Here is a 21,930-nt window from a genome sequence, read left to right as displayed (position 1 = left end):
TGTTTTATCTGCATGTATGTTTGTGGGAAGGTCTTGGATCTCCTGGAACTGGAGTTAGTTGTGAGCTGTCATGTGGGTGCTGGGAATTGAACTCAGGACCTCTGGAAGAGAAGCCAGTGTTCTTAACCACTGAGCCATCTCTCCAACCCTGAACTCATGGTTTTATTGTTTTATTCGATTTATTCATTTTATTATTTTGTATGAATTTTTTTTTTCCTTCGAGACAGAGTTTCTCTGTGTGGCCTTGGCTATCATGGACTCGCTTTGTAGACCAGGCTAGCCTCGCACTCACAGCGATCCACCTGCCTCTGCCTCCCAAGTGCTGGGATTAAAGGTGTGCACCACCACCACCCAGCTTGCATAAATATTTTGCTTGCATGTATATGTGTGTGTACCACATACGTGCCTTTGTTAGATGTCTAAGTGTTGGATCCCCCTCCAACTGGAGTTATAGAAGGTTGTGAACCACCACCCAGATGCTGAGAATTGAACTCAAGACCTCTGCAAGAGCAACAAGTGCTCTTAACTGCTGAGCCAATCCTCCAGCCCTGTACTCATGTTTTAATATTCAAAGTATGTGTTCAATATTATAGAAACTAAACAATACTTGATACATATTTAGTATTTGTAATGTGTCCCTCCCCACTAGGATGTCTGCTTCATAAAATCAGTTATTTGGGGCAAAAGAATAAACATGTCCACACCACAGCACAGGGCTTATGAAAGCAACTGAGCAGGGTTCAGGCCAGGCTGAGAACCTTGTTGTGTACTGTAAGAAGCCCCCATCTGGACCCTAGATCTCCACATGGCCTCATCCAGGAGCTCATACCAACAGCTGGGGAAGGGGCAAGTATAAGGCTTAACACCCAAGAACATGTTTTTAATAGTTGCTTTACCTCTTTAATTTGAAACCAAGCCTCACCATATAACCCAGGCTGGCCTTACAGCCTCAGCTGAGATCATGAACTGTGCCACTATGCCCAGCTGTTTAATCATAAAACAATGCAAAACCCCAAAGTCAACAGCTGCCTTTTCACTTCAGCAAAATACTTTCTTACATGTGGGCCCTCAATTAAGTTGGCTTCATGACCAGTGGGGCTCTGCTATGGTACCAGTTTCAGCACCCACAACAGCAGGTTCAGTCCTGCAGTTTGCGCTCACATTTCCTCTCCAGTTCCGTCATCTCCTTCAGGAGCAAGGCTACACTGTACCGCAGCTCCTGGAATTTGGCTACAGGTACCTCGAAGCGGTGTGCAGATCCGTCTGTGAGTTTCAGCTGCATGAGAACGCTCGGTTGCAGGGAGCGAGACTGAGCACTGGTTGAAATGGCCACATCCACCCGCCACCGGAAGTAAGACAAGTGCGGCAGCCCGGATTCCTTCTGTTGGGCCACAGAGTCCAGAAGAGGGCGTTGACTCCCAAATACCAAACTGGCCAAATCTCCAATCAGATCTTGGGGAATGCCAAGCTCCTGGAGCTCGTCCTGGAAGGCATCTGGCTTCAGACTGGCAGGGGGCAGCCGGAGAGCCTGCTGGAGCAGTGTGTGCGTGCCCGCCAGCAGGACGGCCAGACGCTCCTCTGACAGGTTGGCACTGGCACCGAGGTGCTGCACAGCTTCTCTGCAGTCTTTCCCATGCAGGGCCCCAACTACAAGCTTTAGCAACTTCCTGAAGGTGCTCCTGTCCAAGTCTTTCACGAGCTGAGCCACTGCCGCGACTTCTGGAGAGGGCTGGGGCCCCAGGAAACTGACCCGGCCTCTGTGACTGTCAGCCGGATGGTTCAAGTACGGAGCTGCAGCCCCCAGAGCGGACATCCTTGTTCGCTCGCTCTTGATCAGTCCGAAGAGACGGTCCTAAGCACAGCTGCCTGGAGAGGTGAAGGAGAAACTGGTGACTTCCTCGTCAGGAGCTTCATATACTAAAAGATGAATCCGGTCGATGTGGGGGCCCCATCTGCTGGTCACCTACCCCATGAACTACCACGATATAGATAGAGCGAATGGGACGCCTGCTTGGGAGGTGGCGCGGAGACCCGGTGGCAAAAGAGCCCACGAGAAGGGAGGCATCCCAGAGAGGTTGGCAGGGAAAAGAACCAAGTAACGGAAGAGTTTGCGTTAAGTCCTACGTAAATAGTATCAGTGAGCTTGGACAACGCAGCTGAGGCCCCTCCCCTGCCTAAACCCGAATCCGCTTCGGAGCTCTGGAAAACCTAATGATCTCACCTTACAAATACAAACCAACCGGTAACACCCTCTGCACCTGGAGGAAGCTGTCCGCAGCAGCTTGCAGTGGCTGGCAGCCGCCGGAAATTGGCCGGGTCTCAGGAAATGCCCAGAGACACTTCCGGGCCGCTCTAGGAAAGTGTGATGGAGAACCTCTGTGGTTCCCGGAGTCAAGCGCATGCGCCGCAGGGCAGTAAAAACTCCAGCGTTGCCTGAGACGCTTGTTTAGGGAAGAGGAAGCCCTGGCAGTGGTTCATGTAGTTTCCCGGGTTGGCTTCATCGCTGCTGCTGTCCTGCACCCAGGGAGTCCGGTGTGAGGGACACACGCTAGAATTATTTGTACTCGGTGCCACCATATTGCATATTTTAAAATAGTGGGCATGCGGCAGCACATGTCTTTAGAACTAGCGCTCCGGCTGGGTGTGGTGGCACATGCCTTAAATCCCTGAACTCTGTAGGCAGAGGCCAGCACATCTCTGTGAACTCTAGGCCAGTCAGGGTTACACAGAGATTTTTTTCTTAAAATAAATAACTAATAATGTATACACACACACAAAATCTTAAATAAGCACACAAAAGAACTTGCTCATCACTATTAAAAATTCTAATTAGATTCCCATCAAATGATGTGATGTGTGTGCTGCGCAGATACCCCAACTCTTGTCCTTCCTATAGAATGTAAAGCAGAATTACTTGGAGGAGCTGTCCAGAAGCTTTTTTAAAAATTAATTATTATTATTATTGGGGAAGTTTCCGAGACAGGATTTCTCTTATAGTCCTGGCTGTCCTGGACTCACTTTGTAGACCAGGCTGGCCTCGAACTCACAAAGATCCGCCTGTCTCTACCTCCTGCGTGCTGGGGTTATGCTTCCCGGCTTTTTTTTTTTTTTTTTTTTTTTTTTGGTTTTTCGAGACAGGGTTTCTCTGTGTAGCCTTGGCCATCCTGGAATCACTTTGTAGACCAGGCTGGCCTCGAACTCACAGCGATCCACCTGCCTGCCTCTGCCTCCCGAGTGCTGGGATTAAAGGCGAGCGTCCACCCCCACCACCACCACCCCCCGTACATCTGTTTGCCGGAAGAGGGCATTGGATTACATTACAGATGGTTGTGAGCCACCATGTGGTTGCTGGGAATTGAACTCAGGACCTCTGGAAGAGCAGACAGTGCTCTTAACCTCTGAGCCATCTCTCCAGCCCCCCAGTTACTTGGCTTTATGGGCTGAGTTCTGTCACGCCAGGCCTCCTGAGGCATAGAGTAGATGCCCTAGCAGCCACCACCAGGGTGAGCTAGGGTCTGAGGGACTGAAATACTTTGAAAGTTTGGACTAAACCAGGTGGTGGCACACACCTTTAACCCCACGGCTTGAAGGCAGAGGCAGGCAGATCTCTGAGTTCAAGACCAGCATGGTCTAGAGACCATGTTCTAAGACAGCCAAGGATGCACAAGGAAATCCTGTCTCCAAAAAACAAAACAATCAAACAAACAAAAGAGCACCTGCTGTTCTTACAGAGGACCTTGGTTCAATTCCCAGTACCCACAGGGCAGCTCACAACAGTCCATGACTCCATTCCAGGGAATCAAATGCCCTTTTCTGACCTCCACAGGCACCAGGCACACACATGGTACAGGCAAACATGCAAGCAAAACATTCATATACATAAATATTTTAACCAGTTTTTTTGTTTTTTGTTTTTGCTTTTGTTTCTGTTTGAGACAGCGTTTGTCTGTGTAGCCTTGGCTGTTCTGGACTCATTTTGTAGACCAGGCTGGCCTCGAACTCAGAGATGCTCTTGCTTCTGCCTCCCTTATTACTGGGATTACAGGCGTGATCCACCTCACCTGGCTAACAATTCCTAAGTAATGAATTAATTTATTTGGTTGGTTGGTTTCAAGACAACATAATGTTGATTCTGTGGCATGGCTATTACTAATTACTCTTACAAGGATTTACAATAGAAAAAAAAAGCAAAAAGTGGGATAATAGAAATGAAAAATATGCCGGGCATGATGGCGCATGCCTTTAATCCCAGCACTCGGGAGGCAGAGGCAGGCGGATCGCTGTGAGTTCGAGGCCAGCCTGGTCTACAAAGTGAGTCCAGAATGGCCAAGGTTACAAAGAGAAACCTTGTCTCGAAAAACCAAAAAGAAAAAAGAAATGAAAAATATACAGTTTGGAGAGGAAAAGAGTTCTAGGAAGCTGAAGTCTATAGTCAGTCACATAATGAAGAGCAGTAGTTGCTAAGGAGATTAGCACTATTAAAGAGAAGCTTCTACCTCTGAACTGGGACAACAGAAAAGATGCTTTCAGGGTTAAACTCTATACAGCTAAGTATCCAGGTTTCCTTTTTCTTTCTTTCTTTTTTTTTTTTTTTTAAGATTTATTTATTATTATGTATACAGTGCTCTGCCTACAGGTATACCTGCAGGCCAGAAGAGTGCACCAGATCACATTATAGATGGCTGCGAGCCCCCATGTGGTGGCTGGGAATTGAACTCAGGACCTCTGGAAGAACAGTCAGTGCTCTTAACCTCTGAGCCATCTCTCCAGCCCCTCTTTTTTGGTTTTTGTCTCTGCCTCTCAAGTGCTGGAATTAAAAGCATGCAGCCTGGCTTTTCTTTTCCTTTTTTTCCTTCTTTCTTTCTTTTTTTTTTTTTTTTTGGTTTTTCGAGACAGGGTTTCTCTATGTAGCCTTGGCTATCCTGGACCCGCTTTGTAGGCCAGGCTGGCCTCGAACTCACAGCGATCCACCTGCCTCTGCCTCCCGAGTGCTGGGATTATAGGCGTGCGCCACCACGCCCGGCTTTTTTTTTTTTTTTTTTTTTTTTTTTTGACTTTTAAATTTTATTTAAAGGTATGATCTAGATGACTTTTTTTTTTTTTTTGTTTTTCGAGACAGGGTTTCTCTGTGTAGCCTTGGCCATCCTGGACTCACTTTGTAGACCAGGCTGGCCTCGAACTCACAGCGATCCCCCTGCCTCTGCCTCCCAAGTGCTGGGATTAAAGGCGTGCGCCACCACGCCCGGCTCTAGATGACTTTTTACTTCTGCCTGAGGGCTGGGGTTGCAAATATGTGCTGCCAGGCCTGGAGTTGGTGGCTTCATTTAAGCTGTTGCTTAGGCCTCACAAGGCTTTCCTGATACTTATTTCTCACCCATAGTACAAAGATCCAGTCTATGAGTTCAAAGTACAGGCTACACCTTGACACACACTTTATTTAATGGGTAAATGTCAAACATTCCAGACACAAAACATTTTCATAAGTAGAATATTCTTTAAGAACAAATCTGGCCAGGTGTGGTGGCGCACGCCTTTAATCCTAGCACTCAGGAGGCAGAGGTAGGCAGATCTCTCTGAGTGTGAGGACAGCCTGGTCTACAAAGAGAGTCCAGACCAACCAAGGCTACACAGAGAAACCTTGTCTCAAAAAACAAAAAAACAAAACAAAACACAAAACAAATCTGAATCTTCTCCAGTATTCTCAAGTTTCTGTTAGCATAAATTACTCAAATAAAATAAGGCTTCTGGCTTACTCACAGTTACATACTTAGATAAAATGCCCTTCATAGGCTCATATGTTTGAATACTTGGTTGGTCCTCTGTCTGGGAATTATTAGGAGGTGTATCCTTGGAGGTGTGTCACTCTGCCTAGTAACTGGCTGTCTTCAGATGTGAGCTCTCAGTTACTGCTCTAGCCCCGTGCTCCCTGCCATGCCGGCTGTGAATGCTCTCTGAAGCCGTAAGCCTCAAATAAGCTCCTTTATAAGTTGCCTTGGTCGTGGGTGTCTCCACGGCAATAGAGAAGAAACTAAGGCATTTAGGTAAATGATTTACCCAATGTGAATTTTTTGGTGCTGAGTGAGCCTTGAGCTCCGATTAAAAGCTTTGCCACAAGCATTACATTTGTAAGGCTTCTCCCCTGTGTGAATCCTCTGGTGTATAATCAGGTGTGAACGCCACCTGAATATCTTCTCACAGTCATCACACTGGTGCAACTTTTTTACAGTGTTCACTTTTTTATGGTTCAAAAAGGTGGAACTTTCTAGGGAGTTTCCAAATTCACAGTCCCACTGGGCTCTGGTGTGTATTCTCTGGTGTTCGATAAGGTACGAGCTCCGACTGAAGGCCTTTCCACACTCACTACACTCGTAGGGCTTCACGCCAGCATGAATTATCTGGTGCTGGAAAAGGGTTGAGTTTTGACTGAAGGCTTTTCCACACTCGGTACACTTATAGGGTCTCTCCCCAGTGTGGACCCTCTGGTGGATGGTGAGCTGTGTGCTCATACTGAAGGCTTTTCCACACTGGATGCATTCATATGGCTTCTCTCCCTTATGAATCCTCTGGTGGTAAATGAGGCTGGAGCTCTGGCTGAAGGCTTTCCCACAGTCACCGCACACATAGGGTTTCTCTCCTGTGTGGATTCGCTGATGCTGAGTGAGGTGTGAACCCTGGACAAAGCCCTTCCCACACTCATCGCATTTGAACGGTTTCTCCCCAGTGTGAGTTCTCTGATGGCGAATCAGTCGTGAGCTACAACCAAAGGCTTTCGTGCACTTGTTGCACTTGTAGGGTTTCTCTCCGGTATGAACAAGCAGGTGTTGATTCAGGCGAGAGACCCACCTGAAGGCTTTCCCACACTCCTCACACCTGAATGGCTTGTCTACGGCGTTATTTCTCTGATGGGCAATAAGGCCCGGGTTCTCTGAAGCTCTTGACGTCTGAGGTTTCTCCCCAGTGTGCATCCTCTGATGCTGGGCTAGGGCTGAGCTCTGGCTGAAGGCCTTGCCACACTCCTGGCAGGGGTAGGGCCTCTCTCCAGTGTGAGTCCTCTGATGTCTAAGCAGCTGTGATTGCTGGCTGAAGGCTTTCCCGCACTCTTGACAACTGTAGGGCCTTTCTCCTGTATGGATTCTCTGATGATGGATGAGACTTGAGCTCTGACCAAAGGTTTTCCCACAGTCCTCACACCTGTAAGGCTTCTCTCCAGTGTGGATTCTTTGATGCTGAATAAGCTTGGAGCTCAGCCGAAAAGCCTTTCCACAGTCAACACATTTAAAAGGTTTCTCTCCAGTGTGGATTCTCTGATGCTGACTGAGTTGTGAGCACAGCCTGAAAACCTTCCCACATTCCTCGCACTCATAAGAGGAAGTCTTCCCATGGAAGTCAGTAGTGTATTTCTCCTGTGAGCAGTCAAATAATGGTTTTTGGCACTCCTGGCATCTGTACGGTTTTTTCTGCATGTTCCTTTCCAGATATGGATTCAGGTTCAAAGTTGGTGTAAAGACTCTGCCGCACACTTCACAGTGTCCTGTCCCCTTCACACCGCCTCTCTGTTCATCAGGCTGGTGACCCACACCAGTGGCCTGAGGCTCCTTACACTCCTGAACAGTGTTCTGAGTGTCATTCTTGGAAGCCACGGTCTCGTTATCCAAATGGCGCTTCTGGAGGAGTGAGCCACTCGCTCTTACCCCAAGGCTGCTGGGGCGATTACCTGGCAAGACCTTAGAATCCAAATTGTCTCTAAAGCCAGGAATCTGCCTCTTGAGAATGTTCCTGTACTCACAGGTCTGCTTGGGACCAGTTCTAACAGCAGAATCTGAAATAAACACAAAGTGAAAATGTTCCTTACATGTGAGCTCAGAGAAAAGGTAGAGACCACCAGGGGCTGCAGGGAGTGCCAACACCACAACACACCCCAAGTGGAAAGTGTGGAGAGGAGCTACAAAGGGAAATCCTCACAGTTTAGGTCACTGGACAGTGATGAGATGCTCATGTCTACAAGGCAGGGTGCTGAGAGCTCCATGTGCAGAGAGGGTCACCCTAGAGGGCACTGAGGAGGGGATGTCCTAGAGTATGCAAAGTGAGACTGGACAGAGCAATGGCAGAACGTCAGTCAAGAGTTTATCAAAGCAGGTTAGAGGCCCCTACGCATGCTGCCTGGCAAGTGAGGATAAAAGGGGGTCTGACTGAAAAATAGACAGGAACGTAAGAGCGTGGCTGAGGAGGTGGTGTCTTAGCCATTAGAGCCCAGAGCAGAACCGGGAGCTCAGTCTGTCTATGGCTGTCCTCAAGGCAGGCTCTGAGAAGGACCCAAACTACAAACCCACACCTGGGGAGCCTTGCTATAGGTGTGACAGTTAGTCAGCACCATCTAGGTTACTTGGAAGAGGAACCATGGGGTAAAAACTGTCCAGATCAGATGGCCTGCAGCCATCTGTGACACTGTCTTGATTGATGACTTATTACAGAAAGACCTGGCCTGCAGTGGACACGTATGTGTGGACTGTGTAAGGAAGTAGGACGCTGGCCAGAGTGCAAGCCAGTAAGAGTGTTCCTCTGCTGTTTGTGCTTCGGTTTCTGCCCTGACCTCCTACAATGATGGCTTCTGACCTGGGCATGTAAACTGAAATCAACGCTTTCCTTCCTGAGTTGTTTTACACTTGATCTTAGCCAAAAGGCCGAGAAGAGATTTTCCTTCTTAAGATGCTTTAATCAGAATGTTTTATCATGTGACACAATAACATTAGAACATCAGATCACTGGCAGAGTGGCCACACCCAGTAGCTCACACTGACTTCTTCCCTAGGGCAAGTTTGTGCAGGGTCTGAGAGCCCAGAACCCCAAAGAGGCCTTCCTGGCATCTACTTTCCTTCTAGACTCTACATAGGCTGCCTTCCTGTCCTGATTCCACAAGCCTTTCTCTGTGACCATTAATTACATGACATGACACATAGCAGCTGAGTGGACAAGTGCTTTGTGTCCTTGCCTTTTGTGGTATAGCCTTCCTAGAGGTGGCCACACACCCAGCTGTGGCTCTCTCTAGGGCTGGCCTCCTTGCACTGTTCCTCGGCAGCCCAGCCTGGCCATCAGGACTCACCCCAGCCTCCCACTGCCTCAAGACCTCACCTTAGCTCCTTCTTGTTTTGTGTTTTGGAATCTCAGCTCCTTTTTACTCGGACCTTCTCTGTGACAGGGCCTGGGCCTCACCTGTCTGGCAAATCCACGGTGTCTCTGTCCTTTCTGCTCCCTGTAGGTCAAGGACCCATGGCTCTTGTCCTTGCTCCAGCCGGGAGATCAGCTCAGGCTTAAGGACCAGGAATCCTGCTGTGTGGTGAGGTAGAGAAGGAGATGCTGGAAGTGTGGCCGGGAGTCAGCGCCCTCCTCATTTCCAGCCACAAAGACAGGGGTTGCTAGGGAGATGCAATGCCTATTCTGGAGGATGATAAGGGATGCGGTGCTGCACCCATAGCAGCCCCTTCTCTCTAGCTCAGTAGACCGGACAGGAAAAGCACCCAGACTTCCACAGTCGTCAGGGAACACTGTCATCAAAGAACAGGCTGGATCTCCTCAGGGTACAAATGGAGTAAGCAGGCTTCAGCCCAGCCCTGCTAGCACCACATTCTGCAAAGCCACAGCTCTTTCTTCCTCTAGTTCAAAAGTCAAGGATACTCCAAGAGGCAGTGATAGCCAAGAAACAAAATTTAACTCGGTGGTTGGTGGCACACCTTTAATCCCAGCACCTGGGAGGCAGAGGCATCTCTGAGTTCAAGGCCAGCTTGGTCTACAGAGCAAATTCCATGACAGTCAAGGCTACACAGAGAAACCTTGTCTTGAAAAAACACACACAAAAAAAATCAAAAACAAAAAAAGGAAAAAATAAGCCGGGCATGGTGGCGCACGCCTTTAATCCCAGCACTCGGGAGGCAGAGGCAGGCGGATCGCTGTGAGTTCGAGGCCAGCCTGGTCTACAAAGTGAGTCCAGGATGGCCAAGGCTACACAGAGAAACCCTGTCTCGAAAAAACCAAAAAAAAAAAAAAAACAAAAAAAGGAAAAAATAAACAAAATAATAATAAAATGAATGAAACAGATTTTACATCCCAAAGGAGGTCTCAAACTCCAGTTCATAAAGTTGGCCAAGGCATAGCCAATCAGGGATCAGCAAAGTGGGACTAGAGAGATGGCTCAACAGCTAAGAGCACTCACCCCTCTTCCAGCGGACATTGCCCAGCACCTAAACGGCAGCTCCAACTGTCTGGAATTCCAGTTCCAGCAGGTACACAGACATGCATACAAGCAAAACACTCGTACACATTAAAAAAAAAACAACAACAGCAACAAGAAGGGTTGATGTTTCCCTTAGTCTTCCCATACATGGCAGAAGAGGCGGAGAAGTGTGCACGATCTAGCAAGCATGTGTAACCTGCAACCCACGAGCCACATGCAGACAAAGACAGTTATGAATGTGGCCCGACACAAAATCATGAACTTATTTCAAACGTGAGGTGTTTTTTTCTTTTGTTTTAGTAAAGGCTCTTGAATATGAACCTTGTAAAGGACATCATCTCATGATATCACAAAGTTAAATACACGGCACCGTAAGAGGCTAAGGCTTTAAGCACAGGCAGGGCCCCATGCTCATCAGCAAACAAACATCCTTGGGCCAAGCCACGCCCAGGAGTTGTGGACCTACCAAAGAACAGAGGACATTAACCACTAACAGGCAATTCACAAACGGGCAGCTATTTGGAAATTCAATGATAACTACTTTTACTATGAGTTAAATTCAACTATAGCATTAATGATAAAATTTACTGTCAATAAGAACGCAAATGTGTTAGTAAACTTATTAACCCCAGCCAAGCATGGTGGTGTGTGCCTTTGACGCCAGCACTTGGGTGATGGAGGGAGCTCAATCTCTGTGACTTCAAAGCAGTCTCCACAGTGAGTTCCAGGACAGGAGTATAAACAGACAGACAGACAGACAAACACGCCCTATCAAGCTGAAGACGGGGTGAGCAGAAAAACATAAGTCTCTATAACAAAAGAACAAAACCAGTAAAAGTGGGAGGAGGCAACAAAAAACAGGAACGAAGGCACATAACAAGAACAGTGGGCTGGTGATGCAGCCCAGTCAGTAGAGTGCTTGCCATTTCTGCCAATGGTCCTGAGTTAAATTAAGAGCATCATGACATACATTGGGCATTGTGGCCCAGACATGTTAGCTCAGCACCTGGGAGGTGTAGGCAAGACAACCACAAATTCACAAGTCACCCTCAATTATACTGTGAGTTAAGATGCAGCATTCAGCCGGGCGGTGGTGGCGCACGCCTTTAATCCCAGCACTCGGGAGGCAGAGGCAGGCGGATCACTGTGAGTTCGAGGCCAGCCTGGTCTACAAAGGGAGTCTAGGGCAGCTAAGGCTACACAGAGAAACCCTGCCTCAAAACAAAAACAAAGAAACAAAACAAAAACAAAGAAACAGAACAACAACAAAAAAGATCCGGGATTCGTGAGATCACCTTGTTTTAAAAGAAAATGGGCTGCGCCCGGGGGCGGTGCATGTCTTTGATTCTAGCACTCGGGAGGCAGAGGCAGGTGGATCAGTGTGAGTTCAAGGCCAGCCTGGTCTACAAAGTGAGTCCAGGACAGCCACCGCTACACAGAGAAACCCTGTCTCAAACAAACAAAACCAAAAAACCAGCTGGCAGTGGTGGCACTCTGGAGACAGAGGCAGGCAGATGGATCTCTGCATCTGAGACCAGCCTGGTCTACAGAGCGAGTTCCAGGACAGCCAGTGATACACAGAGAAACCTTGTCTGGTAAAAACCAAACTAAGAAACCAACTGTCAAGCAAACAAAAAAACAGAAAGAGAGGACTCTTTGAAAAAATGAAGAAAGTCCTATAGCAGAACCAATAAGGTCATCATAAAAAGATGACGCTGGGCCAAGTGTGGTGGCGCACACCTTTAATCCCAGCTCTCCAGTCAGTGGCAGGAGAATTGCTTTGAGTTCCAGGTCAGCCTGGTCTACAAAGAAAGTCCAGGACAGCCGAGGCTACACAGAGAAACTTTTTCTCCAAAAACAAAACACAACAAATTCTGTTGTTTTTTTTTTCAGCTTGTCTGGATTTTGAGAGTCTGGGCATCCTGTTGTATCCTTGCTTGTCAGTTTGTTAGGTTCTGAAATCATACGCTTGTGCAGCTCTTTAGCATTGCTTAAAACAGGTTGGGGTTCCCTACTGACTTGTGAGTATTTAGATGTTTAATATATCTTGTGTTAGATTTCACCAAAACTACATCATAAAATACATTATTAAATGTACATCTCAGAATTTTGACAAAAGATACTGATTATGCCACCAATTTAAGCTTATTTGGCACTTTGCAAGAGCTGTCTTTTTTTTTTTCCAAGACAGGGTTTCTCTGTGTAGCCTTGGGTGTCCTGGACTCACTCTGTAGATCAGGCTTGCCTCGAACTCACAGCAATCCTCCTGCCTCTGCCTCCCGAGTGCTGGAATTGAAGGTGTGCGCCACCATGCCCAGCTTGCAAGAGCTGTGTTAAATGCACATACAGTTTATCACGTGTCCCTGTCCTAAGACGGAAAACACATGGAGTATATTGTTCCTCTTGCTCCATCATCCATATCTACTTCCCAGGGGGGCCTGCCTGCCAGGAACGATGATCTTTTTCTTCTTTGGGGTTTTAACCTTCTGTGAGGTCAATGCCTAAGCGTTCTTGCCTAGTGTATAGCAGCCACTTCTTCTGTATGGCTCTCAGGGTCAACCCAAAGAGCTTCAGGTGCATTATCTGTTTTCCCAGGCCCTTCCCACATGCAGTCGTGATGTGCCTGTGAGTGGAACTGCACTGGCTCATTAGGCAAGCTGCCTAGTTTCACAAGGAAACTCGCCGCTCTTTCCCCAAAGTCTCTGCTTCAATAATAACTTCATGTTTCAGCACCAAGTTGTTAAACTTTTTTTTTTTTTCATTTTTCTTTCTTTCTTTTTTTGTTTTTGTTTTTTGTTTTTTGAGATGGTAATCGCACTGCTGCCTAGTCTGGCCTAGAACTCCTGGGCAAGTAAGTGGTTCCCTTGCCGCTGTCTCCTGAGCAGTTGCTGAGATGATGAGTGTGGACATCACACCCAGCGTGAAGTTTGAGGCAGAACATCCCTGTGAAAGCATCCTGGCCTTGGGCTCACTTTTACTTCCTTAATGTTTAATAGTCTGCTCAGCTTCTGTAGTTCTTTTACTAACCCTGACAGTTTCCACCCACTAGCCTGGCACATTCAGACTTTAAGGTTTCGCCGTTAGCATGCTCCTCCCCATCCCCGACAGGTGCTGGATGGATGCTGACTGTCTAGCACGGATCCCCAGGCGCAGCCTCACCTAGTCCAGCCACACTGCTGTGGTTCTCCAGCATCACCTCCCTGTAGAGCGCCCGCTGCCCAGAATCCAGACACTGCCACTCCTCCCGAGAGAAGTGCACAGCCACGTCGCCGAATGTCACCGCCTCCTGAAAGGACACACACCAGCACCCCAGGTACTCTAGGTGGCAATTCCACCCTGTCACCTAAGTAAACATGGTCATATCTCAAGCGGGTGGCCCATGAGGTTGAACTAGAGCCCCAGGGACCCTTTGGCTCTTAAAATCTTAGGAGAAAATGGGCTGGAGAGATGGCTCAGAGGTCAAGGGCACTGACTGCTCCTCCAGAGGTCCGGACTTCAATTCCCAGCAACCATATGGTGGCTCACAGCCATCCAGAATGTGATCTGATGCCCTCTTCTGGGCCTGCAAGTGTACATGCAGACAGAGCACTGTATTCATAATAATAAATAAATCTAAAAAAAAAAAAAAAATCATCCTAGGAGAAAAGAAGAATTCAGTCCACAGTAGTGACCTCACTCTCCTCCCCACTGAACAGACACAGGTAGGCTCTGGTCTGAGCAACAATTACTCATTGTCTCAGGGACTGAGCCTGGCAAGAGCCACAGTGAGAGCCAAGGTTGGATATGATGTGCCCAAGTCATCCCCAAAAGTAGGAAGTGGACGTTTGACAGGACAAGAGAGGGAATACAGACAATCAGGCTTCCTACCATGAGGTTTGGAGGGTAGGATCCACTTGTCTTGACTCAGAAACCTGTGAGAAATTATGAAAAGGTCAGAGGTCAGGGTGGAGGAAGCTCCCCAATTCCCAGTATGATCAGTGGGTATTGTATTCCCCCTCTTCTTTACCACGAGTGGCAGATACCGGTTTGGGCAAACACTGGTTGGAGTATCAGCCTGGGTCTTCTTGTCTGTGTGAGGATGAGGGGTTGAATCACTGCACAAACTCATTAAGAATGGCTGCTGAGCCAGGTGGTGGTGGCGCACGCCTTCAATCCCAGCACTCGGGAGGCAGAGGCAGGCAGATTGCTGTGAGTTTGAGGCCAGTTCGGTCTACAAAGTGAGTCCAGGACAGTCAAGGCTACACAGAGAAACCCTGTCACTAAAACAACAACAACCACAAACAACAACAAAAAAGAATGGCTGCTGCAGCAGGGCATGGTGACACACACCTGTAATCCCAGCACTCGGGAGGCAGAGGCAGGCGAATCTCTGTGAGTTCAAGGCCAGCCTGGTCTACAGAGTGAGTCCAGGACAGCCAAGGCTATACAGGGAAACCCTGTCTTGAAAAACAAAAAACAGAGGCTGGAAGATGGCTCAGAGGTTAAGAGCTCTGCTTGCTCTTCCAAAGGTCCTGAGTTCAATTCCCAGCAACCACGTGGTAGCTCATGACCATCTATAATGAGGTCTGGTGCCCTCTTCTGGTGTACATGCAGGCAAAACACTGTATACTTAATAAATAAATAAATCTCTTTTTAAAAAAAGAAAAACAAAAGACAACAACAAAAAGACAACAGCCACACACAAAATCACAACCATGAGAGCGCTGGAGTACAGGGAATCAGACAAGTGTTTACGGAAGAAACTCTGGTAACGTCTAAAGGGATGGCTTCCTCCAGGGGCCCAAGCCAAGGTGGTAGGAAAAAATGGAGCAAAGTGAGCCAGTGTGTGAAGCAAAGGAAACAAGTTAAGTCGAGTCAACTGGAGGCAGTAGGAGACAGAGGCCAGAGGAAAGGCCTGAGGAAAAGCGGAACTCCTGTTCTTAAGTACCTAAATTCCAGAATAGGATGCAGCTGCCCTAAGCAACAAGGTCGGCAACAACCTAAGGATTCAGGAAGCCCCCTTAGGCTAAACCAAAGCCCTTAGGTCCCTCCTAGCCACTCCCCCGACTTCCTCAGCCTCCTGCCCCTCTCCCAGGTCAGAATGGGAGGAAGGAAGCGGGCTTCCTAGGTAGCTTTGGTCAGGATATCTATCCGGCCATTGGCTAACCCAGGTAGAAGGGTCCAGCGTTTGGACAGCCAGTGGGAAATCTCGGTCTCAGATACAGAAGGGCAAATCCTGAGGTGCCCGCTGGGTGCACAAATGTGACAACACTTTCAGGCTCTGTCACCGAGTCCAGGCCTTTCAGGTGCAGAAACTGAGGGGAAAGATAGTCCCTGGAAGTGATTACTCAGGAGGAACTAGGGAGGCCGCAGCCAGGCCCGGAGGGAAGCAGCCTTACTCAGGCCCAACCAACACTGGAGCTCGGGAGCGGGCTAGAAGGAGCTGTGATGCTCGGGAGCGGGCTAGAAGGAGCTGTGATGCTCAAGCTATTCCGTCTCGCAGCCGCTGGGGCCAAGTTCCCCGCCAGGCACTCACAACAGCACCGAGCCGCCCGCGCCTTCCATCTCTTCTCGGGGAGAGGCGGGTGCCCCTTGCCCTGACAACAAGGAAAGCAACTGCGGCCGACTCACCCAGGCGGGGCGCGTCAGGGACCCGCCAACAAGCGAGCCACCGGAAACGGCTTTGCACGCGCATCCCTCAGCGTCCCACCCGGCTGGCCGACTTCCGCCGGTTCAGATCGGTGCGTGGATGGCTCTCCAGTCCCGCCCCCGAGGTCTGAGAGGCAGGGCCAGGAGTGTAGAGCGGGAAGCCCGGGGCCGGGAAGAGTCTGCGATTGAAGACCGCTGAAAGCCCAGGCAAGAGCGGGAGGCGGGGCCAGAACCCGGGACCCGGGCTGGTCCCTGTCGAGCGTGGAGCGAAGGAGGCGGGGTCCGCAGAGGAATGGTTAGCAGGCGGTGGGACGCTCTGCCTGGTGAACGGAGCTGCAAGGGTAAAAATCCTACTGGAAGGGCTGCCCTCCAGGGAAGGTCACCTCCTACTGGGTCAGACGCTTAGGGTACTGGATTTTCAGGCTGGCTCTGTCAGGGTGTAGCCCAGTTAGCTATTTCTTAGCAAAATAAACTGGTGAATAACACAGATACCTTTACCCTCCGGTAGCCTAGATAGAGCACGCTGGCCTGAGGCTTTAAGAGGAGGCTGGACTGGGGCTCTCTGCAACTGTTGGACCAGACAGCCTCAGAGGCTGTGGAGGGGGAACCTCAGTGAAGGTCTCTTGCCCATCGGTCTCTGTTCTGGATGTCACCGCGCTCCAAACCCTCCTCAGCTTCTGACAAAAAAGGAATGAGGCGCCCAGGTGTCTGGAGACCCCAGACCAATACTTTTGAGACTTAGACTTTCATAATAGAGGTCACAAACCGGATCTGAAGATACACACAAATGCCAAGACTAAAATGTGAAAAAATAAGGTAAAGTCTTACTTCAATATTCTATCTTCAGGGCTGGAGAGATGGCTCAGCGGTTAAGAGTACTGACTGCCCTTCCAGAGGACCCAAGTTTAATTCCCAGCACCCACATGGGGTATCTGACACTCTTACACCAATGCTCATAAAATAAAATATTTTTAAAATGGTGGCACACGCTTTTAATCTCAGCACTTGGGAGGCAGAGGCAGGTGGATCTCCGGGAGTTCAAGGCCAGCCTGGTTTACAAAGCAAGTCCAGGACAGTCAAAGCTACACAGAGAAACCAGGTGCGGAGGCGCAGGCCTGTTGCTAGCCCCTCCCTCAGTCTTTAGTTAGCCACAGGAGATTAAATTGTGATGTTCAGACCGCTGATGGACCAAAGATGCACTTCTGATGAGAAAGATCCAGCCCAGCTCCTGGTCTCACTACCATCGCTCTTTCTTTTACCAAAAATCCCTTTAAGTCCCTGAACCCTAAAGACAGAGTTTTGAGGAGAAAGCATCTCTTAACTTCTCAAGAATGCCTGCTCCTGAGTAAACCTGATTCTTTCCTGCCCGCCCTCCTCACCCAAACACTGCTCTTCAACTGTAAGAGAGCCTAGGCCTGTAAAGTCTAGTGACAAAGAGAAACTAGCAAAGGGACTGTGAGGCTGGCAAGACTTCATGAAGGACGGCATAATTGGCGATAAATGAGTGTTTCAAGGAAGATGGAGGGCCCATTGTATGAGTGCTGCTGAGAGAGCGCGAGCTGAAAGGAAAAACCGCAGCTCTTTTTGCTTTGGTTTGGTTTTTGTTTTTTTTTGAGACAGGGTTTCTCTATGTAGCCTTGCCTGTCCTGAACTCACTTTGTAGACCAGGCTGGCCCTAAACTCACAGTGATCCACCCACCTCTGCCTCCCGAATGCTGGGATTAAAGGCGTGCGCCACAACTCTGCCCAGCCTAAAACCTCAGTTCTTGAAAGCAGCACACACACACACAAAAAAAAAAAGAAAGAAAGAAAGAAAGAAAGAAAGAAAGAAAGAAAGAAAGCAGCACCAAGGGAGCTTTAACAGCAGCTGGAGGCTATCAGGAAGGAGAGAGGGCGTGCGAGCAGGTGTGCATGTGTGTGCCTTGTGCGCGTGTGCCTTCTGTGTATGTGTGTGTGCAGCCCCTATGATTTGGGCTTTGGTCACCTTCCATCTGAAGGCTTTTGGAATCACCTGATCATTATACTGTGTCCAAAGTGAACGTGAATGAAAAAAAAAAAAAAAAAAAGAAATAAAAAAAGGAGACATGACTGCTCCTAGGTACGGTGAAGGAGAAAGTTTATTGTAGATAAAAGGGAGCCGGTCAGAGGCAGCGACATCTGGGGGAGTCCAGAGTGAACATGACCCTGAGCTATGTAAGGAGAGGGGACATGATGGGGGAGCCAGAACAAGAGGCCGGGAGGGTAAAGAGAGAGATGAAAAGACCAGGTAACCAAAATGGCTGGATTATATAGACTTCTGTTTCATAGACAGTTTATAATGTGTATGCATCCTATTTTTTACTTATGTGTATATGCATCTGTGCGGGTGTATGCTACGGTTGCCAGAAGAGAGTGTAGGAACCCCTAGACCGGGAGTTACACATGGTTGTGAGTTACCTGATGGCAGGTGCCAGGACCTGAACTGTGGTCTTGTGGATGAACAGCAAGCACTCTTAACCTCTCCGTCATCTCTCCAGCACCCACGTTCTCTGCTTTATCTTCTATTACCAATAGCCCATTATGAAGCTCCTGTTCTTTCTGAACATTATATAATTTCTTACAAAGGAATTGGTGGGTTTTGGTTTGGTTGTTTTCGAGACAGGGCCTCTCTGTGTAGCCTTGGCTGTCCTGGATCTCCCTCTGTAGACCAGGCGGGCCTTGAACTCACAGAGATCCACCTGCCTTTGCCTCTGGGGTGTTAGAACTACAGGCATGCACCACTGTGCAGTTCTTTTGTTTTGTTTTTGTTTGTTGTTGTTGTTATTCTTTTCTTTCCTTCTTTTTTTAAAGATTTATTTATTATTATGTATACAACACTTTGCTTGCAGGCACACCTGCAGGCCAGAAGATCTCATTATAGATGATTGTGAGCCACCATGTAGTTGCTGGGAATTGAACTCAGGACCTCTGGAAGAACAGTCAGTGCTCTTAACCTCTGAGCCATCTCTCCAGCCCACACTGTGCTGTTCTTATACAAACCAGGACCACCTGCCTAGGGTTGCATTTCCTACTCAAGAAAATGTCCCACAGACACACATGAGGAAATTCCTCAGTTGAGACGCTCTCTTCCCAGGTGACACTAGTTTATGTCAGGTTGGCAAAAACTTGCTTGTTAAGCCTGGTGTGGTGGCGCACACCTTTAATTCCAGCACTCAGGAGGCAGAGGCAGGCGGATCGCTGTGAGTTCGAGGCCAGCCTGGTCTACAAACAAGTCCAGGACCAGCCAAGATAACATAGAGAAACCATCTTGAAAAACCAAAATAAATAAATAAACAAAAACTTGCTTGTTAATTTCAGATCTACAGCGCCCATATCAAACCAGGCCTAGCCAAGGGTAGACTTCTGTAAGCTCAAAACTAGAAGGCAGAGATACGTGATACCTTGGGCTTACTGGCCAACCAATCTAACAGACACCTGAAATTTCATGTTCTCACATAGGCCATCCTGGCCCTGCACTTCCTACATAGCCATGGACAACTTTAAGCTCTTGATCCTCCTGTTCCTCCCTCCCAAATGCTGGGACTACATGTGTGTACCATCACACCTCTCTCAAGAAAAAAATATTTGTTGTTGTTGTTGGGTTTTGTTTGTTTGTTTTCCTGAGACAGGATCTCTCTGTATAGCCCTGTCTGTTCTGGAGCTTGTTCTGTAGACCAGGTTGGCCTTGAACTCACAGCCACCTGCCATGCTCCTGAGTGTTAGGATTAACGGTATGAGCTACCACCGCTCCCTAGATTTATTCATTTTTATCTTTTTTGTTATTTTGTCTGTAGGAGTATTTTGTTTGCATGCATGGAGGCACACCACATGTGTGCCTAGTGCTAACAGAACCAGAGGAGGGCACTGTCTTCCCTGGGACTGGACTTACCCTTTGTACTCATTACAGACCAAATCATTGGAAATGCAGTAAGGTCACATGCACATCTGAAGTGGTGACACTGTGAACTAGAACCATCAGCGACTACATTGCTGTTTGGGACAGCCCGGCTGCTTGGTAGTTAGTAGCCCTATCAACAGGCAGTACACCGATCAAGAGGAATGCTTGTAGCTACAAACACAGGCATTTGTAAAGGAAAAACAAGAAAGTCAGACATGCTACAGCCTTCCAACTAGGATGATAGATTTCTTTTCAGTCTTTATTCAGACACCGTTGGTGTGTTTATAGCGTGCCCACTGAATCTCAGGTATACCTAAGCTCCTTCTTAGATGAGTGCAAAGCCACATGCCCTTAATTCCAGTATGTGGGAGGCAGGGGTAGGTGGATCTCTGTGAGTCTGAGACCAACACACTCTACATAGTGTGTTTGTTCTAGGCCAGCCAGGGCTACACCATCGGGACCCTGTCTCAAAAAGAAGTAAGTAAGTAGCCAGGTGTTGATGGTACACACCTTTAATCTCAGCACTTGGGAGGTCTGGCAGGTGGATCTCTATGAGCTGCTGGGTAGCCTGGTCTATATTGCAAGTTCCAGGACAGCCAGGACTGTTACACAGAGAAACCCTGTCTCAAACAAACAAACAAAAGAAGTAAATTGATTAATTAAAATGGTAGACAGGAACATTTCTGGGCATTTTTGTTTTCAAAAATGTAGTCCCCACTACCACAAATTATGCAGTTAAGTTTCTTGCATTTGAGGAAATTGCAGGGGTCAGTACATCCCAAATGCAATGGATAAGCCTTGGCTTAGGAAAACCACATTTCTAATCATGGTGTCGCCCCCTGTCAGGCAAGCTTCTAAGTTATTTCCTTAAAAAGAAAAAACTTTTTTTCCTGCCTGGGCATGGTGGTACATGCCTTTAATCCCAGCACTGAGGAGGTAGAGGCAGGCAGATCTCAAGTGAGTTCAAGGCCAGCCTGGTCTTCAAAGAGAGTCCAGGACAACCTGTTCTCTAGGTAACAGAGAAAATCTTGTCTCAAAAAACAACAACAAAAATTTTTTTTTTCATTTTACCTCCATGTATTTGTCTGTGCACCATGTGCATGGAGTGTTTTGCTTCCAAGTTTCTGCACCGTGCACATGGAGTACCCTCCCAGGCCAGAAGAGGGCATCAGATACTTTGGAACTGGAGTCACAAACAGTTGTGAGTTAACATGCCAGTAATCTTAACTGCTCAGCCGTCTTTTCAGCCCCAGTGTACATAAATTCTACCAGGCGGGGGGGGGGGGGGGGGGGGGGGGGGAAGGGCAATTGGAAGATGTATGAATATAGCAGTTTTCCCCTTAAAGGTGCCTGCTTCTCTTAGCAGTGTACACAGGCACTGCTCCAAGGCTGGTGGCTCAGTATTGAAAGGCCATCACCAGCCTGAGCCCCAAGCATATAATGGACTTTTCTATCTATTTCTGTTTATTTACAGATGCTGCTTGCTAGAAGTAGGTAAAGCTCTGTAGCAGTAACCACAGGCTTTCAGCTACCAAATCACTAAGTTATCACATATTCCCAAATGTGCAGGAGTGTTTGGGGTAGGAGGGGTGAGAGATATCAGACAGGCTCCGTCTAGTCGGGAGGCAATACAGACACTTGGGAGATGACCTTGGGATCCTTATAATCTCATTATTGTTAGCATAGCTGCCTCTAGGTGTGCCAGGGGCCCAGGCTATAAAAGGGACAAACCTGCCATCCGAGTGCTGGGATTAAAGGCATGTGCCACCAGGCATCTCATTTTTAATGATATAATGATGAAAAACACCCACTGGTTTCCTGAGAGATCCAACCAAAAATTAGAAATGGAAAAAAAAAAAAAGGTATCTGTGATCACAGACTTAGGAGGCCAAGACAGAAGGATCGAGTGTTCATTCCACACCAATCTGAGCTATATAGTATAACTGTCTCAAAACAAAACTCTCTTGCACTCGGGAGGCAAAGGCAGGTGGATTGCTGTGAGTTCAAGGCCAGCCTGGTCTACAAAGTGAGTCCAGGACAGCCAAGGCTACACAGGGAAAGCCTGTCTGAAGAAGATGAAGAAGAAGAAGAAGAAGAAGAAGAAGAAGAAGAAGAAGAAGAAGAAGAAGAAGAAGAAGAAGGAGAAACAACAACAACA

At 48.0% G+C, this 21,930-nt stretch overlaps 2 protein-coding genes and 1 non-coding gene across 4 annotated transcripts; all 3 read right to left on the bottom strand.

The window, feature by feature from the left end:
• Positions 1-695: 695 nt before the first annotated feature.
• Commd5 (COMM domain containing 5) lies at positions 696-13,498 on the bottom strand. 2 transcript variants are annotated; one of them, XM_051159850.1, is made up of 2 exons: positions 13,388-13,498; positions 696-1,866 (listed from the first exon to the last, which is right to left on the bottom strand). In XM_051159850.1, exon 2 carries the CDS (start codon positions 1,811-1,813, stop codon positions 1,139-1,141), a length of 675 nt encoding a protein of 224 aa, XP_051015807.1. In that variant the 5' UTR covers positions 1,814-1,866; positions 13,388-13,498; the 3' UTR covers positions 696-1,138. The 2 variants fall into 2 exon arrangements, with proteins under 2 accessions (XP_051015807.1, XP_051015806.1); XM_051159849.1 differs by lacking the exon at positions 13,388-13,498 and adding an exon at positions 2,222-2,381 and having other exon boundaries at positions 697-1,866.
• Znf7 (zinc finger protein 7) lies at positions 6,008-14,214 on the bottom strand. The gene is made up of 4 exons (XM_051159851.1): positions 14,096-14,214; positions 13,388-13,514; positions 9,211-9,327; positions 6,008-7,819 (listed from the first exon to the last, which is right to left on the bottom strand). The coding sequence occupies exons 1-4, from the start codon at positions 14,096-14,098 to the stop codon at positions 6,051-6,053; spliced, it is 2,016 nt and encodes a 671-aa protein (XP_051015808.1). The 5' UTR covers positions 14,099-14,214; the 3' UTR covers positions 6,008-6,050.
• Positions 14,215-20,456: 6,242 nt separating this feature from the next.
• On the bottom strand, positions 20,457-20,626 carry LOC127201905 (U1 spliceosomal RNA). Its single transcript, XR_007832242.1, has one exon. It is a non-coding gene; the product is annotated as a U1 spliceosomal RNA (small nuclear RNA).
• Between the last annotated feature and the right edge of the window lie 1,304 nt (positions 20,627-21,930).

This window comes from Acomys russatus, chromosome 17 (assembly GCF_903995435.1).
Source record: "Acomys russatus chromosome 17, mAcoRus1.1, whole genome shotgun sequence".
In the NCBI taxonomy this organism is placed as follows: Eukaryota; Metazoa; Chordata; class Mammalia; order Rodentia; family Muridae; genus Acomys; species Acomys russatus.
Note: the sequence above shows the minus strand (reverse complement) of the source record. Positions and strands in the feature narration are given on the sequence as shown.

Bases quoted from the DNA above. Each gene is read 5' to 3' on its own strand.
- Commd5 (XM_051159850.1), bottom strand. From the start codon at position 1,813: ATGTCCGCTCTGGGGGCTGCAGCTCCGTACTTGAACCATCCGGCTGAC.
- Znf7 (XM_051159851.1), bottom strand. The intron at 9,328-13,387 runs GTGAGGCTGCGC...CTCACCACACAG, and splicing joins CAGCAGTGTGGCTGGACTAG to CAGGATTCCTGGTCCTTAAG. The intron at 7,820-9,210 runs GTGAGGCCCAGG...TGTTTATTTCAG, and splicing joins ACCGTGGATTTGCCAGACAG to ATTCTGCTGTTAGAACTGGT.